The following is a 17,193-nucleotide window of genomic DNA, read 5'->3' as shown; positions in this document are numbered from 1 at the left end:
ATTTTATAAACCGACCCACAGTGTGAAGGCTGACAAGACTTACTGTTGTTAAAGGTGTGTGAGCTCTCCAGACAGCCCAGCTGCTGCAGGCGGGCGTGTAGTATTCCCGCCCTGTTACGAGACACAGGCAGAGTCAGAGACTTCCTGTCCTGCACGACAGGGCCCGCCCCCTCCTGGCTCCTGTTGGGTGAGGAGAGGGGGAGAGCACAGTGAGTGGTGGGCTGGGCTGTATTTCAGGGAAAAAACGAGTTCGGTGGACATTCTCTGTAAGTGATCCAAGCCTTCTCGATGGATTCAAAGATGAGATCTAAGGATATAATTCAATTGAAAACTTTAGCTAAAGACTATACCTATGGAATGAGTAAACAAAAGGTAAGAATATGGCGGACACTACAAACACACCCACACTCATATAGGACAGTGGGTAGAAGCACGTCAACAGCACACTAGCTGCAGGTAGAGGGTGAGGGAAAGGGCAAGGACGTCCCACAGTCTCCCATAGTCCAGAACCAGACCAGGAAAAACATGGGCGTCTTATTAAGAAGCAGTAGCATGCTGTAAGTAAAGGATGTGAGGTGAGGAGAGGGTGGAAGGTGGCAGGTCGGGGGTGATAGGGTGGTGGGGTAGTCAGCGATAGGTCTTACCCAAGCGGGAGAGGAGAGGCCAGCGGCCAATGGCAATAATTACATTGCAGCTCGTCAGCAGTGTTTCAGCCAAGAAAACACACACCAAGAGCTAGGGTTAGCAGAGAGAGGGTGTTCCTTACGCCAGTGTGTGTGTCCACATGTGTGTGTGTTTGTGTGTGTAGGTGTTTTCCCCTATCACAACTCAACGTAACACAGGTCTGTTGAAATATGAACCTGCCATGTCATTGCATTTAATAAATACACACAATGAGTCCCATATTGAGGAAGTTAGGACATTATTTGGCCATGAGAACCGGTGTATCCAACAGCATATTTACCTGGCAATGAATCTCTTCCCCATGTACCTGAACTGGTGGAGACACACTCTGCAGGATAGAGAGACAATAGTATTAACTGCATAGAACACATCCAAAGGATCTGTTGATGTCAGCTGTTCATGAAGTCTGAAAGCGATAAACGAACGAGGAAACCTTATAACAACTTACTCCACCAGTGTGAAGAAGTCCATGAGCTCTGACGGTGAAGCTTTATTCCAGTACGTGAACAAAGCATCTGAAAGACACAGTAACACAAGTAACACAACCGATTTAGCATAACAACACAAACCACGGTGAGTGCAAAGCATCGTGGGTTTTGTAGTGCCGGTGATGCATGGTCGGTGATGCATGGTCTCACCATCTGACATGCTCTTCAGCACGTGCAGGAAGCACATGAGCAGGTTCTTGATCTCGTCCCGGTCCAGTTTGTCACAGCGCAGGAGAGAGCTGCCCAGGGCAGATGCACACTGGTTCTGATCGACACAGGGAGAGAGGGAGAGTGTCAGAGGGAGAGCGTCAGAGAGAGAGAGAGACAGAGAGAGAGAGAAAGAGAGAGAGAGAGAGATAGATAGAGAGAGAGAGAGAGAGAGAGAGAGAGAGAGAGAGAGAGAGAGAGAGAGAGAGAGAGAGAGAGAGAGAGAGAGAGAGAGAGAGAGAGAGAGAGAGAGAGAGAGAGAGAGAGAGAGAGAGAGAGAGAGAGAGAGAGAGAGAGAGAGAGAGAGAGAGAGAGAGAATGGCAGAAGCAGGGAGAGAGAGACAGACACACAGTCACACACAAAGGTGAAAACATAGTTCCGACCGTGGTCAGTTTCTGAGAGGTGATAGGGACTTTCTGGCCCAGAGAAATTCTTGCATGTGTGCTTGGTAGTTGTGTCATAGAGAAACACACACACAGCTTCAAAAGTCCACACTGCACTCCACAAAGGTCCCAGCATGGCTTTCTGCCCACAAAGAAAAGCGGTAGTAATCCCAAGTGATTTATATGGAATCTGCTGTTGGAATCTTCAAGGCAAGAGAGAGCGCCAACACAGCACACACACTCCATTCCCTGGGGAGGGACACTCTTTTGGGGGGGGTTTAGGGTCGGGTGTAGAGGGGTACTTGAAGAGGTATGTCGCCATCTTCGCCTGGCTGTGTGAGAGTGGGCGGGGGGGTGTCCTGCAACACGGCGCTGCCCTGTGGTAGGACGGGCAGGGGCGCGGAGAGCAGAGAGAAGTCCATGGTGACCCTCTTTGCCGCCCGGCCCAGTTGGGCGGAGTCCTCGGGCTCCAGGGGGAGGGGGGGCACGTTGACTGAGTGCCTCCTGAATGTAGACTTGTCCCTCTGCCACCAGGGGAGGGAGGGGGGGAGGCGAGGATGGAGGGAAAGGGGTTAGAGGCTAAATATGTCTTAGTTGTCCCAGTTGAGGCCCAACCTTTGTACACACATCCAGGCCTCTGCCATCCTGAGGTGAGGTCAGCCAGACTGAAGGCTTGACAGGGTCAGGGACTACCAGGATCATTTGAAAACAACTGGGCATTTCACACACAGACAGAGACCGCACAAGTGAGACAGGCAACACACCTGGGCAGATATATTAGTGGGAACGATGTTGAGTCTGGGATAATTGGGTTGTTTCAAATTGTAACCGGGCTGTCCTGTCTGGCTGACTCTTTCGGTCCATCTCTCTGTCTCTGCCTGCCTGCCTGCCTGCCTGCCTGCCTGTCTGCCTGTCTGCCTGCCTGTCTGTCTGTCTGCCTGTCTGCCTGTCTCTGCTGTCTATCTGTCTGTCTCTTGGTCACTCTGTTTATCCGTCTGTCTTTCTCCTCCATACCTTCTCCAGGGAGTTGGTCTTGTCGCTGCTCTTGTCCAGCAGGCTGTTCCCAGAGTCAGTGCTGACCAGGGAGCCTCGTGAGTCATTGTGCACAGAGCTGATGTTGTGGGTGGAGGTGTGGGGAGAGGCTGCAGTGACGAAGCAGAGGAGAGAGGAACATCTGAGGTGATTCTCACAAATGGAGGAGAGAGTGTGTAAATGGTACACCACACAGCTTGGGATACCATTTATTTTGATAAGAAACACACAAACACACATACATGCACACACACACTTCTCACCTGTGCCAGATATGACCCCAAACACATCCTTGTGTAGACTGTTGTCCAGGCAACCCCCCAGCCTTGGAGGAGATGCCATGGACACCCCGATCAGAGAGTCATCTCTGCCATTCTAGAAGAAGACACAGAGATGATGAACAAGATAACAAGTCATGATATCCTGCTGTGATTCCACTGTTGAGCACTGGGGGTCAGTCTTACGTTGGAGTGGTTGGTTGTAAAGGGGGAGCTCTCCTTGACGTTGAGCCTGTAGACGTTGTCTTGGAGCAGGCCAAACAGAGGCAGGTAAAGGGTGGCCAGTCTGGACTGCTGACTCTGGAACAACACACGCTGGGTTACTGTAGTTGGACGAGGCTCATCTCTAGTTACAATCCTACGCATCAGTTACTGGCTCAACCTCATCACTTGTTGCAGTTTCTCCGGATAATATTTGACTATAAATTGAATTACATACAAGTATATATGGGAAAGACTTCAATTGTGTTCCTGGAAGTAAGGGGGAGTGGGGAGTTTCATGTTGTTCAATTGTAACTTGTTTAACTGCATGCTCTTATGGTTCTTCCTTTGGCACTTATTTGGTTTTCCACCATGTATGCTTCATGTTTTGGCTGCTCGCAATGTTTGGGGCTATCTCGTTGTTATGATCAGTGACCTATGCTCTTTTGTAAAGCTCTCTCTTGGAAGTCGCTTTGGATAAAAGCGATTGCTAAATGCATAAATGTAAATGTAAGTAAGGGTTTTGATTGGGCAAAACCGTGGTGCCGGGTGGAGCAGATGAAGTGGGCAGTCCTCCTCACCTTGGCAGAGTAGCGTTCGTCGAAGGTATGTTTGATCATCAGGCTCTTCAGCACCTGGATAGCGATCTGACGGATGTCGTGGAGCTCCTGCAAGGCTCCGCCCACCTCCCTCAGCAGCAGCCCAACCAGGAAGTGGTTTCGACAGAAGTCATCAGTCAGCGAGTAGTCCAGCTGCAGGTCTGAGAGAGGATGTATCTCAGGGGGAGTGCATGGGTGTGAGTGTGTGTGTATAATGAGTAAAAAGCTAGATCCTGTACAAATTACGTAAGTGTGTGTGTGTGTGTGTACCTTGAAATCTCTGGATCCTGCCTTTTCCGAAGGGCATGGGCAGGTTGAGAGGGATGTAGTGCTCATGGTTACACACCTCCCGCAGGAACTCAAACTTAAACTCGTACAGCGTCTGTCGGACAGGAGCGAAGGGAAAACAATGAAGTTCTGAAAGCTGAATATTCTGAAAACTCATTCCTCCACCTGTGATGACTCATTGTTATTCATTAATAACGTTATACACTGAAAAGGAATCCACAACCGATGGCAATATCTTCAAGATGATGAAACTAACCTTGGGGTCTCCAGGTAAGAAGCAGTTGATGTAGTTATTAATCTGCTTGAAGACAAAGCCTCTGTCCATAAAGGTGAAACAGCGCTGGGGAGGAGAAACACATCAGATAACAACCTTGTTTACTCAAGACTGTACCCAGTAGTATCTCAATACAGACGCAAACACACACAGGAGTCTCAGCGTGTCCCTGTCTGTGGAGATCTGTCCTACCTTGATGAACGCGGCCAGGCTGTGGTTGGCGTTCCTGGCTGCGTCCAGGTTGTCCTTGTATTTCTGGGTGATGTGAGGCATCAGCATGTTGACCAGGGTCTCCACCGCATGGTGGTAGGATGCAGAGAAGCGCTGGTTCCTAGACAGCTGGAGAGGAGAACAGAGAAAGGTTTAAGAGAAGAGGAGAGGCGAGGAGAGAGGAGAGCAGAGGAGAGGAGAGAGGAGAGGCGAGGATAGGAGAGGAGAGCAGAGGGTGGAAGAGCTCACCTTGACCTTCCCACTCTCAATCAAGTGCTGAGCCATAGACTTCACTAAGGCTTCAAAGAAGTACCACGAGTACTGTAAAACAGAAATGTCATATCTCAGAAGAAGAACTTGCACCAACACACACCAACACCCATAGACACACACAAACAGGGATTGTACCTTGAGCAGCTTGTTGCTTGTGAGAAAGTCAGTGGAGGGTTTGAGTATAGCTGTCATGGCTTTAGCTAGCTCCTCATGGACCATCTTCACACTGCTGGTCATGTACGGTTCAGGCTTAAACACAAACTAGAGAGAGGGAGCCGAAAAGGTTCTCATCACTCTTAGCTTAGCATCATTTGCTGTATACCAGTTCTACAGACCTGCAACCACTAAGATAACTAAATTCCCTTTGAATGCTTTTGTCATGTTACAAACAGAGCAGGACTTTAGGCAGGCTTCATCTCACTGAGTGTTTTCTCCGGTCAGTGTAAGATAAGAAGTACAAGTGAAACCAAACCTTAACATAGGATCTCAGATAATGTTCAAGGCCTTCCTCGTGACACTGAGCTACAACATGCACCATCACCCTGGAGAGAATGAAAGAGAGAGAGAGAGAGAGAGAGACAGAGAGAGAGAGAGACAGAGAGAGAGAGAGGGGGGGAGAGAGTGAGAGAGAGAGAGAGAGAGAGAGAGAGAGAGAGAGAGAGAGAGAGAGAGAGAGAGAGAGAGAGAGAGAGAGAGAGAGAGAGAGAGAGAGAGAGAGAGAGAGAGAGACAGAAACAGTGAGATGATAAGAAGGAGAACAAGCCAGCAATGAAGAACACAGTAATAGTACAAGCCAACACCTTATTAAAATACCGCGAGCGGACTTCAAAGGGTTACAGCACGGTCCATACAGGACATTTTAAATAATACACACATATGGTGAGAGTTAGCCACAGGTGAAGACGTTTGAAAACTAGAGGCTTCCCACAAACAAGAACATAAGGAGAACAGAAGACAAACTGGAAGTCTAAGTAAGGGCTGAGAGATTCCTAGGTATTTCAGCCTATAAGGTGAATATGGACCCTAGATTCTCAATGCAAGTGCACTTGCATTACACTGTGCTGACCAAAAGCAAAAGACAAATACAATTTAAACAATACACAGGGCATTTTAGTATAAACCGTGACCGTCATTTCAGAGGGAGAACGGTTGTGGTTGACCGCTCACCTGGTCACATTGACCGCCACGTCCTCGTGGTTGGCTCTGGTCAGAACGCGAAACAGCTGGTTCAGAATAGTTGGCAGGAAATTGACCATCACATGACCCTCCATGGCATGAAGGCTCTGTATAAACACACACCATGAGCCAATAAAAAACACATTCATCTGACTGTCATTCTCTTTGCTACCCCCTTTATTCAATAATCTTGTATTTATTATTATCATTAGGTCTCCTGAGGTGTCTCTGTACCTTCAGGTACTTGACCAGCTCTGCCTCAGATGCCTGTTCTGAACTCTCCATGCTCTGGCAGTGGTGGAAGAAGTTGTGTAGATGTTGGTCCTGAAGGGAAAAAATACAAAGTGGGGCGTCAATGGCTGGAGGTCCACAACTTTGTGGACTGGACACTAAACACCTCACCTTCTTGATGGGAAAAGACAGCAAGTTAGAAATATAAGACGCCATCAGAGACTATACATGTTTGACAAATAGGCATCAAATACTGTACCCACCTGGGTGTAAACAGTGGAGACGAGATGAGTCGATACTTTAAACAAGGTCTTCCCTCCATCCACCCATCTGATCTCTGGACCCGAGTGCTGGAACACACCATGAGGAGAAGGCCATGAAACCAACCATATTCCACTCTCTGCTTTCAGCTAAACCAATTAGCCCAGCCTGACACAGCACTGGTGCTCCCGCACAGGAGGGGCACCTCATTTGCTTTCTGGGAGGATCTTCAGTCAACTGGATTAGCCTACATTTGAATGTTAATGCAGTTTTACTGCACACAGATGGGAAAGCCTCAACAAGCTCCCAAACCAATCATGCCTAATGAGACAAAAGCCTGCAGACAGATCTTCAGATGTATTATTGATTGGAAAGTAATTAGATTAATGATTTTACGCATGCCAAACACCTGATGACCACGACCGGTATAACCTTGATGACAAAGAGAGTGTGAGGCATAAGGAAGACAATGTTGGTCATTGGTTGGATATTTAAAAAAACTGACCCCACTAGCCAATCATAAACCATCTGAATGTTACCTTGACAGTGCCATCCTGGCTGGCGAGGTACCCAGGGGGCAGGCTGGCAGCGACAGGTAGATGCTGCTCGTTCATGATGACCCTGCCATCCCTGAGCAGGGGCAACCACGCAGACCCCACTACACAGGAAAACACACAAACACACACACACACGCATGATCAGACGCAGTAACAGCTAGGGTTTTCATTACTGGACCTATGTCCATTCAATTACAGATCGTATTCCCTAACTGTGCGAATGTGTGTGTGTGTGTTTATGTGTGTCCCACCTGGAGTCTCCACGAGGTCCTTCTTCTTGCTGTTGCTGTCACAGCTGACGTGGTAGAAGGTGAAGAGGAGGTGGTGCTTCTCATGGAGCTGGGTGGGCAGCTCCATCTTAATCTGGGGCCAAAACAAGTCGGTATTAATCAGAGAGACCTAGTTCCACATTCTGCCCAAATCACGTGCGCTCATTCGCATGCGTTCAAAGTTTGCAAAGCGTTCTTGTGTAGGATGTGGGTAGGTTCTAGTGGAGCAGAACCTCGTTGTAGAACTCTGGGTTCTGTTGGTGGTGTAAGACGGCAGCGTAGGCCTGCTTGGTGATGAGCTGTCCTCCTGGACGGCCGTAGATACACTGGAGGAACAATGTTTGAAACACACCTAGTCAGCTTCGCTAAGCCCCAAGACATCTGAGGGGTTTCCCAATAAACATGCAAACATAACTATGCTGAATCATATTGAAATACGATGTTGTGGCTGTTTTTCGGGGGATGTGCAGAGTATGTAAAGTTGATGAGAGGTAACGGGGGATGCTGATGTGTTTACCTTTATGGGCTGAGCGTCCTCTTCGTCTGAGTCTTTGAACTCAACACAAACCGCAATGTTCCTTGCCTGAGGAGTGAGAAAAGCAGAGACGAAGAGGGAGATTGAGAGAAAGAGAGAGAGAGAGAGAGAGAGAGAGAGAGAGAGAGAGAGAGAGAGAGAGAGAGAGAGAGAGAGAGAGAGAGAGAGAGAGAGAGAGAGAGAGAGAGAGAGAGAGAGAGAGAGAGAGAGAGAGAGAAAAGAGAGAGAGATGCTGAATGAGATAATTGATTCCGGTATTTCAAACAAACAACTGCAAAAGATACTTACATAGGCGCCGATACTGTGGGTGCTCCGGAGCTCGAGCACCCACGTGTGTCAGACTGCCAGTAGACTACATTCATTTAAAATTACATTTTAAAGAGTGTGCGCCCGTGAGCACCCACTGAGGAAAACACGAAATCGGCGCCTATTCTTGCAGAAGATATATTAAAAGAATAATAATCATAAGTTGAGAGAAACATAAATATGAAGTGTAAGAGACATAGCCTCAGAGCATGTATTTATTGTGTAATTCCCATTATTCCATCCAAGCCTAGGTACCTTAGCGAAGGCTTTCTGCCCGTCGTATTTCAGGTGTTTGGGGTAGACATAGAGGTGGTTGTTGTAGATAGTGAAGGGCTGGGAACACTTAGCGATACACGGAACAAACTCCTCCACTTCCAGTAGAGCGCTGCCTGGCTCGTTGCCCTCAAAGTTCCTCACAGGGATGTAGGAGGAAGTGACACAATCTTCAGATACAGGAAACAGGAAAAGAACCAGAGGACTGAGTGACATCAGCAAATGGTAAACTCATGGCTGGTGGTGAATATAAGACTCAATTGTGAGTTTAAATAAAAGGGAGAGGATTTCACATGGGCTGGGGGATTGGCTGGTCCTACAGGCTTACTTGTCACATCTGGAGCCACGTTGTCTATGGTCACGTCTAAGTTCCCTAATATCACCGGAAGCTTGGCCATCTTCTCTGGTCTGAGAGACAGAGGTAGCAGTTATTATCAAGTGTATGGTTGTATTGAAACGAGTCAGCTGTGAAGTTTATTCCACTCGATTTTTGTAACCAGTGTATGCAAAAGATCTGGGTCTGTCTAAGAAGCTTTTAATGACACTACAGTCTGTCTATCAGGACCTCATTGCTCTTTCTCGATCAGAACTTACTTCCTGAAGTCTGTCAGCAGTTTTAACATGTCCTCGTCTGACAGCTTGCTGCTGTCCTGTCTGTAGAGCGTGGAGAAGCGAGCGCTTTTGTCCAGAGTCCCTGATGCGTCTTTGAACACAGGCCTGCGGAACACAAGAGAACCCTCAGAACCACAGAAGGAATGGGGGAGAGCTTCACAAGATCTATTTAAATCATTTTCTTTTGAGGTGGTGTTTTTCCAACGAGAGCTGAGGCTGTTCAGAACCATGTTTTACGATCAACTAAGTTTGAGAAAACAGCAGTTTGAAACTTAGCACAATCTCGCATCCTGACAAAAAAAAGACTATGCAGAGTATCCTAGGCTTCCAGACCCATGGAGAGGCAAGCAGGTTTCTTGTACCTGGCTGCCCATGCGAACGGCATCCTGTACTGGCCCAGTCGGCTACAGGCTGCCCTAGCATTCTTCAACACCTTATGAGCCACCTGAGAAACAACATAGCAACACAGCCAAAAAATAAGAATTTGACGGCGGCCACAGAGTTTAGGAAGGAGGGAATCGTCAGCCCCCACTAGGTTAGTAAAACAAACCAGTGTGTGTGTGTGTCGGATCTGTACCTTGGTGGAGTCAGTGTTCTTCATGTAGGGTTCAGTACAGTGGGTGATCCCCCCCTGTAGGATCTTCTCTATCCGGGCCACAAGGAAGATCTCAGGATGGGGGCACGTCACAGAAAACACCCCCTGGAAAAACATGGAGATACAAGGGGAGGGGTAAAGCTCAGGGTTGTGTATCTCTGCACTGGTGAACTTTGTCAGCCTCCTAGAAGAGAGGGAGACCACAGGGTTTCTATAGTGGAAGTACATATCTACCTTCCTAGGGTACTGAAGCGCCCCCTCTGGTAGCCCGTTGATCTGTCTGTCGCCCCCCAGCGGTCCATCTACCCCTCCGTTGACGCGCTGATCCGACCCCGACCCTCCTGACCAAGAGCCAGATGTCATCTGCCGGACCAGAGGGTGATTGAGGTCCACATGGAGGTCTGCTGAGATCTTCCTGCTGTTCTGAACGTCGAAGAGAGACAGGACCACGTAGAAGGGCTCCACCTAAGGACAGGGAGCAGGGGAGGGTTAACTGCCTGGGTGTGTACGTGGGTGAGTGTGTGGTCTGTATGTAAAAGTGATTTGTGTTCCCGAAGACAGGAGCCATGCTTAAGCGTTGGGCGTGTGTGTGTGTGTGTGTGTGTGTGTGTGTGTGTGTGTGTGTGTGTGTGTGTGTGTGTGTGTGTGTGTGCGTGCGTATATGTGTGAGTCCTCGGCAGGGCTTCTGTTTCTCTTTCCCAGGGCAGAGTGTTGTTCACATCACTGAGGCAGACCTCAGGGAGTGACAGCAGGAAACCACCATCAGACTGCTCCTAATGCATTATGGGAGTCCTTGGCTGGTTTCCATGGCAAAACACATTTCCTGCACCACAACACTAATAGTGATGATTGGATCCAGCTAGCCAGAGCACAGGGGCTGTGGATGATCTTCTTAAGTGATTATGCCCTAGTTCCAGCCATATTTACTAAAAGTATATTTTCCAAAATAGTGCTAGTTTGTGTGTGTGCTGTGTGGTGTGTGTGTGTGTGTGTGTCATTGAGCCCTACATTAGTAGTCGGCCCATCGTCGTTTTCAGCAACACAGCTTTGGAGGTTGAAGGACAGGTCATTGCAGTTCACCAGCACACGCTTGCCAAACTTCTCCTCAAACTGCCTCACATCCGGCTCGATCCCTGAGAAGTCTAGTTTCTTTAGAGACATTACAGACAAAATGAGCCTGCGAAGCATACAGTGTCGTACCTTCGTGAAGTAAACAAAATGATTCATTTCGATTCACACAAAAGCGTCAGGCAGTTGTTCAGCCACCTGTGTGTCTGGGTCCAGAGTGAACAGCTTCAGGCGAGTCTCACTCCTCATCTTGGACTCAATATCTCTGGCGGTCTGGAGAGAAATGGAAAAGAATTGTAGATGGCAGACTGACAAAGCAGTAGGTGACTGAGTGGTCCAAGTCTTAATGTATTGGCTGCCAGTTAATATAGGTCTTTCCATTTTCCATTGTGCAACCGAGCCGGTGGCTCTGACGCTGGTCTGCCTCCACACTGCCACGTTTCCCCCCTGGACACTCATCCAGAGAGCAGACAAGCTGGCCTCATCTGGCCTCTGCATTTGGAGGCCTTGCACACACAGCTAAACCAGATGTGTGTTGGGTTGGCACTTTCAAAGCAAGTCTGGACCTGGTGACTAGGATCATGAGAGGAACAGCTGGAGACTTCTGCTCTAGACACCCACATCTGCAGACAATCAATGGTGTTTGAGATCGGTTTCACTGTAAACTATAACACCAATATCGTCCCAACCTGCTCAGCATAGATCTAAGTAGGGCTTAGCCCGGGTGTAAAATGGTAGACCATGACCAGTGTGAAAGGGTGTAGCAGCTTAGGTTTCAAAATGTCCTACCTGAAAACTGTCCTGAAAACTTTCTGTGGACAGGTCAGTCTTTAAAAGTTCATCATCTATAGGAAAAGAACAAAATGCCTTTTCAGTTAGTAACAACGTCCCTATACAGTATGCATAAATGAACACACAAAGAGGGCTCCAGTAATCTTGAGAGCAGCTCAAGTATTTCACGGTTGACAGGTTTTTATAACGTAACATCCCCGTGAGTGATTAGTGCTTCAACAAAGTCATCTTAAGAGGGAAAACATGGGTGGTCTGCCATACACAAGTATGTACACGCAAAATCGCACACAAATATTCAACCATTTCTTCCTCTCTCTGTCTGTCTCTCTCTCTCTCTCTCTCTCTCTCTCTCTCTCTCTCTCTCACACACACACACACACACACACACACACACACACACACACACACACACACACACACACACACACACACACACACACACACACACACACACACACACAAACCGTCATGCAGGTCTCCATTCCTCTTCTCCTGCATGGCCAGTTCAAAGCTGCTGTGGAGGATCTTGTTGAGGGTGCAGATCCAGTCGTCCATCTCCCCCTCGCTGTCTGACGCCAGCAGGTACGTGCTCTTGTCCTGCATCTTCAGCTCAAAAGCAAACCGACGCACTTTGCTGTTCTGCAAAACCCAAATATTTTTGGGGGAACGTAAACAAAAGATTTTTTTAAATGTATTTAGGGAAATTAAACGCTGTGCCTGAAACCAAAACGAGTGTGTTACGTCTGACGAGTGTGTTACGTCTGACGAGTGTGTTACGTCTGACGAGTGTGTTACGTCTGACGAGTGTGTTACGTCTGACGAGTGTGTTACGTCTGACGAGTGTGTTACGTCTGACGAGTGTGTTACGTCTGGTCGCTTTCTTTCATGTTTCTCTTACCTGGACCACCCCCATGCAGGAGTCTAGGAAGATGGTTCCTTTGGGCTCCTTAGAGGTCTTCTCATCCTTGTAGAAGTTGAGGTTGTAGGAACCGTCCCCAAGCTGGGCCAAGTGGAAGTACCTCCTCTTGAAGGACTTCAGAACAGAGCCAGAAATAGAGGAAGTAAACAACCAGACACTGAGATCATCTGGTTACTAAAAATACTGAGCAGGCAGTAAGAGCTGGGGTGATGGGGCGTGGGATCTTGAAAAACTTGAGGCTACCGTACTACATTGGCTAATTTAGTTTCCATGTGCGCAGAGTTGTTTTGGGTAATGTAGTAATAATCACATACTGTATGGTGAAAACGACTGTATTTTTGACTAAACATAATAGAGATTAGCTAAACCACAAAGGGCCCAAATAAGGGACATTTAAACAAAGATAATGGTCATGGTATGGTCTTTACCAATGCTGTTATGTGGGTTGTACGATCTATATGAAACAAAATTATCAGTGTGTGCTGTTGGAGATGGATGACGTAAGCAGTTGAAGTGAAGGTACTGAACGTGTAACGAGTATGATGCAGTGTTTCTGAGGGAACCTACTCTCATTGTGACACTAATAGCGCTGTTCATGTTGGCTTTATACAGCCAGCCATGTTTAGAGACCCCTCCTTTCTGAGAGCCCAGGGAGGCTGTGTCCTAGAGAGGACAAAGGAGAAACACAATAGATAATTAACATGCCACACACGTACAAACACACACACGTCCAAGTGAATCTGGAGGTAGGAGCTGGCTTCAAGGTCCTAAAAGGAGTAGCAGTGTGTTGCGAGTACTGAGGAGTGTGTTCTTCACTGCATGTTTTCAGCCTTCACTCAGACATAGCAGCAATAGCATGCCTATGACTTTAAGATAGAGTACTGTCCTAAACCTGTGTCGGGGTCACTACTGGACAGGACTTCATGTGTTGTTTACATCAAGGAGTTATGGGGAGAGAAGCAGGCGATGTTGACCGGGTCAGTCTGGGTATGTGCCAGAACAATCAGAAGCGAGATTTTTTATTATTATCATTAATTAAGTATGAATTGATTAAAAAATATGTTGTTTTACCCAAGTAGGGTTTATAGTTCAGATTCAAATATAACGGATAGGGGTTTGGATATAATAGGTGGTTTATTGAGGTACAACGTGGTACCAAACACAGACTGTCTGTTGAAGGATTGAGTCGACTTGAATAATGAGCAAGACAAGGACACCTGCTGGGATTTCCAGACAAACCAAGGAGCATTCTGGGACTTTTCTGCTTACCTCATCTTTCTCCATGTCTTCATCTACCTCAAACAGATGGACCGGGAGCTTCTCCGGTCTGGACACCTTACTGTACAACAACACATTCAAAATATTTACAAGTACACATATGCATATACATGTGATATGTAATGGTTTTAAAACAGCTCTGTCTCAATGCCTGACATAGAAATATGCCTGGGCCTGTTTGTTCTTCACTACATTGTGTTAACAGCACATTTATCTTTGTTACTACACTTCCTATCAGTCTTGGCTTGCAATGGAAATCTTCACACCGAATCCACAGTTGTTATTACTGGTGACATTGTTAAACTGGGACAATGTCTCACTCTGTCCTACATCCTTCTCAAGGCCAGGTCTGAAATGCCAGTCCAAGTCCAGACACAGCTGAATGTTACACTCCATAGCTAAAACTTGAGCCGCAGATGTAGTGAAAAACCTCTGACCTCCACAGTACGGAGCAAGCTCCATGGGACTTTTTAAGTAAACAACGCCAAGGTCAGGGTCAGAGGTCGCCTCTTTTCATGCTCACTGGCTACAAGCGTGATATGTAGCATCTGTAAAGCACATTCCCTCCACAATGTCCTCAGGGAGTGGGCCTCTAAAAGCAAAGACATTGGGCACAGACCCCATGGATTGTGGAATACCACCCAACCCCACAGCCCCCCCACCCCCCATGATGTTTTGATATAATTTAACAGCAGTCCCAGAATAGCCCCAGCAGGCCTTGCTGAGGAAAACAGAGGAAGTCTGTTGATTGTTGTTGTGGAGTACCTCCACATCTCAGGAGACAAACACATTTCCTTTTTTCTACACAATCGAAAGGCAGTAAACAAAGTGTGGATGGACTTAGCATGACAAATTAAGTTCCACATCATTTTCAGGACTTAACTCAAAATGAGGGTTGGCTTGATAACTTGTTGACTTGATGATCTTGAAGGCAATTTTGCAAACCTTTTAGCAGGATTAACAGTTCTGCAGTACTTGCTTGTATTTACACAGTCAATTACATCAATACTTTCTCCTTTTAGAGAACCTGGAATGAGGCCAATGTTAACTTCATGCCAACTCAATGTCAAGGCCAAGTTGATGTGTGTTAACTATGAGAGATAACCAACCTCCAGGTCTGACTAGGTCTAGTACAGTCCCAAGTGTCCATCCTAGAAAGGCCTAGTTCAACAGAACCTCTAGTATTCCCACCAGGAGGGTTGTCAGTATAGCTGTGTGTAGAGGCATCAGAAGAGCTGTTTCAACCCCTGCAGCGCCACACCTGCTTTTACAGCTGAGCCTGCCTCCCCGCAAGGCAGCACAGCTGGTACTTACTTTGGGAGCTGGCGGAAATCTCCGGAATAATCCTCATATTTGTAATTGACCACATGCCAGTCCGACTTGTATGTCTTGATACACTACAGATTGGAATTGGAGGGATAGGGAGGGAGGGGGAGGGAGGGGGGGAGAAACGGGGGAGGGAGAGTGAGTGAACAGACGTAGAGACAAAAACTGAGAAGACGAGTCGATGACTGGTCTTTTTAAACAATAACAAAGTGCCACTCCTTAAAAATGCATGCATAGCGAGGAGAAAATTATTTTTCTACCGTAATATAAACAAAGTGAATGAATAGAGGTTCTAATACTGGAAGTGTGGTCGAGACTCCAAAGCCTGAACCCATTGTAGAATGGTTAGGATGATTAAATCACCTCATAACAAATGAGATTAGCTAGCAAAACATACACCCTTAGGAATAAAGGATTTGGCAGGTAGGCCTGGGTGGAGAACTCAACTTAAGAGCATGGTAAAACCAACCAGCTACTCACTCATTATGAAGTATTAAAAAGATTTAGCTGTGTCGAAGTTCTATCAAACCTGAATTATGACTTCTACAATTTTCATTGGTTAACCGTTACAAGGAAAAACATCTCAATCAGAGTCATGACCCTCCCGCAACAAGCTGCAGCTGGTGATGATGTCATGACGTCACTCCCTCGCCACAGAGGGGAAATCTCCCTGTACTCCTCTAATCTGACCACACCCTGCCCCCTGGGACCCCTTAGACCACATGACCTTCCTAGGACAGACACACACACACAAGCAGACACACACACAGAAACAAACACACACACACACATAACACAAACGTATACATCCCCACCCATATACTGTACCCAGAAACCCTATTGGAAAGAATGTTAACCCAAATGCTCCTGAACCCAGACTATATGAAGAGGTCTCCCACACTACTACATGGACAAACATACCATATCCCCCCCCCCCCCCCCCCCCACAACAAACACACTCGAACGCAAATGAAAACCCGTAGCAGTCGTAAAATGAAATATCTTTCAGGTTTGTCTGAAAGGAGAACTCGGCCTGTTAGCTCAGGTGTGTGTCAGTCTCACCTCCTGGACGAACAGACTGCGGGCTTCCTTCTCAGCGCTCCCCGGCACCGTGGAGAACGTGGTTCTACCCTGACGCCTGAGGGTGGACATCTGAGGAGACAAAACACAAGACGTCACTCATCCACGCTCACGGCTGAACACAGGACTTTGGCCCCTTGTGTTCTGAGCAGAAGATGACCACGTCGCATTTATGCAGATACAGAGGAAGCTAAACAACCTAAATCTTTCTTTAAAGGGTGTTTTTGTCCTATATTAGGTGTTATTACGGTCTGGGAAACAAGTCCTTAGAGGAAATCAACTGTCTTTGTTCTTGTTCTCTTTAGGGACGTATAGTAATAACACAGAATGATGAGGGTCTGTAGAAAATGCCCCAGAGCTTCGTCGCACATCTAATTCTGCTCCTCTGGGACAGACTTCCATAATGGGTTCAGACAGAGCCACAGGCAGCAGTGCAACCAGGACAGGGAGAGCCTGGAGGCAGCATGACACCCAGACACCCATCTTCTGAACTGCTGAAGGGTTGTGAAAGTCCAGCGGTCCTCGTCGTCCCAGTTCATAGTGCTCCTCCGCTCACTCGATAGGGTACAGTGACACAATGACCTACTGTACTCTTCAACTCGTGACGTGGCCAAAGCTAGTGTTACATCTTATTTTACACACTACCCTCCATTTCAAACCCACTGTGGCAATTTTGATTCTGTCAACAACAACAAAAAAAGGTGTATTTATCATCAGTAGTTCAGAGGGAAGCACACCCTGCTCAAAAAAGTACCCAAAAACGCTATCAAATTTGCATTACAGTTTGTTATTAAAGACATTTAAACATACACAAGATGAGAAGAGCAATTGCATTGTTACTGGGTTCCAAAGGTGTCAGAAGGTGTCCAGTTCAACACCACAGCCCATCCAACAAACACTGACCAGTCAGCTCTAGAACATCTTAACAAGTCCACGTCCAACTGTGTGCAACCAATTAACAGCATTCCTTTCACGCCCATTAACCCTGCATTGAATG

At 47.2% G+C, this 17,193-nt stretch overlaps 1 protein-coding gene across 4 annotated transcripts in view; it reads right to left on the bottom strand.

The window, feature by feature from the left end:
* Nucleotides 1-17,193, bottom strand: part of dock9b (dedicator of cytokinesis 9b) — a 42,070-nt gene that overhangs the window by 10,386 nt on the left and 14,491 nt on the right. For 3 of the 4 annotated variants that reach the window (XM_062447031.1, XM_062447030.1, XM_062447032.1), the window contains exons 3-38: nucleotides 16,179-16,268; nucleotides 15,105-15,187; nucleotides 13,782-13,851; nucleotides 13,080-13,175; nucleotides 12,492-12,626; nucleotides 12,058-12,232; nucleotides 11,591-11,646; nucleotides 11,000-11,074; nucleotides 10,742-10,882; nucleotides 9,968-10,198; nucleotides 9,716-9,838; nucleotides 9,501-9,583; nucleotides 9,121-9,243; nucleotides 8,855-8,934; nucleotides 8,509-8,696; nucleotides 7,930-7,995; nucleotides 7,646-7,738; nucleotides 7,395-7,506; nucleotides 7,126-7,244; nucleotides 6,589-6,675; nucleotides 6,329-6,418; nucleotides 6,086-6,201; nucleotides 5,391-5,460; nucleotides 5,054-5,179; nucleotides 4,895-4,966; nucleotides 4,628-4,774; nucleotides 4,418-4,501; nucleotides 4,144-4,255; nucleotides 3,856-4,034; nucleotides 3,260-3,373; nucleotides 3,059-3,170; nucleotides 2,778-2,905; nucleotides 1,323-1,437; nucleotides 1,133-1,199; nucleotides 965-1,012; nucleotides 44-180 (exon numbers count right to left, since the gene is read on the bottom strand). In XM_062447031.1, the coding sequence (XP_062303015.1) occupies nucleotides 44-180; nucleotides 965-1,012; nucleotides 1,133-1,199; nucleotides 1,323-1,437; nucleotides 2,778-2,905; nucleotides 3,059-3,170; nucleotides 3,260-3,373; nucleotides 3,856-4,034; nucleotides 4,144-4,255; nucleotides 4,418-4,501; nucleotides 4,628-4,774; nucleotides 4,895-4,966; nucleotides 5,054-5,179; nucleotides 5,391-5,460; nucleotides 6,086-6,201; nucleotides 6,329-6,418; nucleotides 6,589-6,675; nucleotides 7,126-7,244; nucleotides 7,395-7,506; nucleotides 7,646-7,738; nucleotides 7,930-7,995; nucleotides 8,509-8,696; nucleotides 8,855-8,934; nucleotides 9,121-9,243; nucleotides 9,501-9,583; nucleotides 9,716-9,838; nucleotides 9,968-10,198; nucleotides 10,742-10,882; nucleotides 11,000-11,074; nucleotides 11,591-11,646; nucleotides 12,058-12,232; nucleotides 12,492-12,626; nucleotides 13,080-13,175; nucleotides 13,782-13,851; nucleotides 15,105-15,187; nucleotides 16,179-16,268 (3,943 nt within the window). The remainder of the gene's footprint in view (nucleotides 1-43; nucleotides 181-964; nucleotides 1,013-1,132; nucleotides 1,200-1,322; nucleotides 1,438-2,777; nucleotides 2,906-3,058; nucleotides 3,171-3,259; nucleotides 3,374-3,855; nucleotides 4,035-4,143; nucleotides 4,256-4,417; nucleotides 4,502-4,627; nucleotides 4,775-4,894; nucleotides 4,967-5,053; nucleotides 5,180-5,390; nucleotides 5,461-6,085; nucleotides 6,202-6,328; nucleotides 6,419-6,588; nucleotides 6,676-7,125; nucleotides 7,245-7,394; nucleotides 7,507-7,645; nucleotides 7,739-7,929; nucleotides 7,996-8,508; nucleotides 8,697-8,854; nucleotides 8,935-9,120; nucleotides 9,244-9,500; nucleotides 9,584-9,715; nucleotides 9,839-9,967; nucleotides 10,199-10,741; nucleotides 10,883-10,999; nucleotides 11,075-11,590; nucleotides 11,647-12,057; nucleotides 12,233-12,491; nucleotides 12,627-13,079; nucleotides 13,176-13,781; nucleotides 13,852-15,104; nucleotides 15,188-16,178; nucleotides 16,269-17,193) is intronic. The other variant, XM_062447033.1, reaches the window with a different exon arrangement.

This window comes from Osmerus eperlanus, chromosome 21 (genome assembly GCF_963692335.1).
Source record: "Osmerus eperlanus chromosome 21, fOsmEpe2.1, whole genome shotgun sequence".
Lineage (NCBI taxonomy): Eukaryota > Metazoa > Chordata > Actinopteri > Osmeriformes > Osmeridae > Osmerus > Osmerus eperlanus.
The sequence above is the reverse complement of the archived record's forward strand: the minus strand, read 5'-3'. Positions and strand labels throughout refer to the sequence as shown.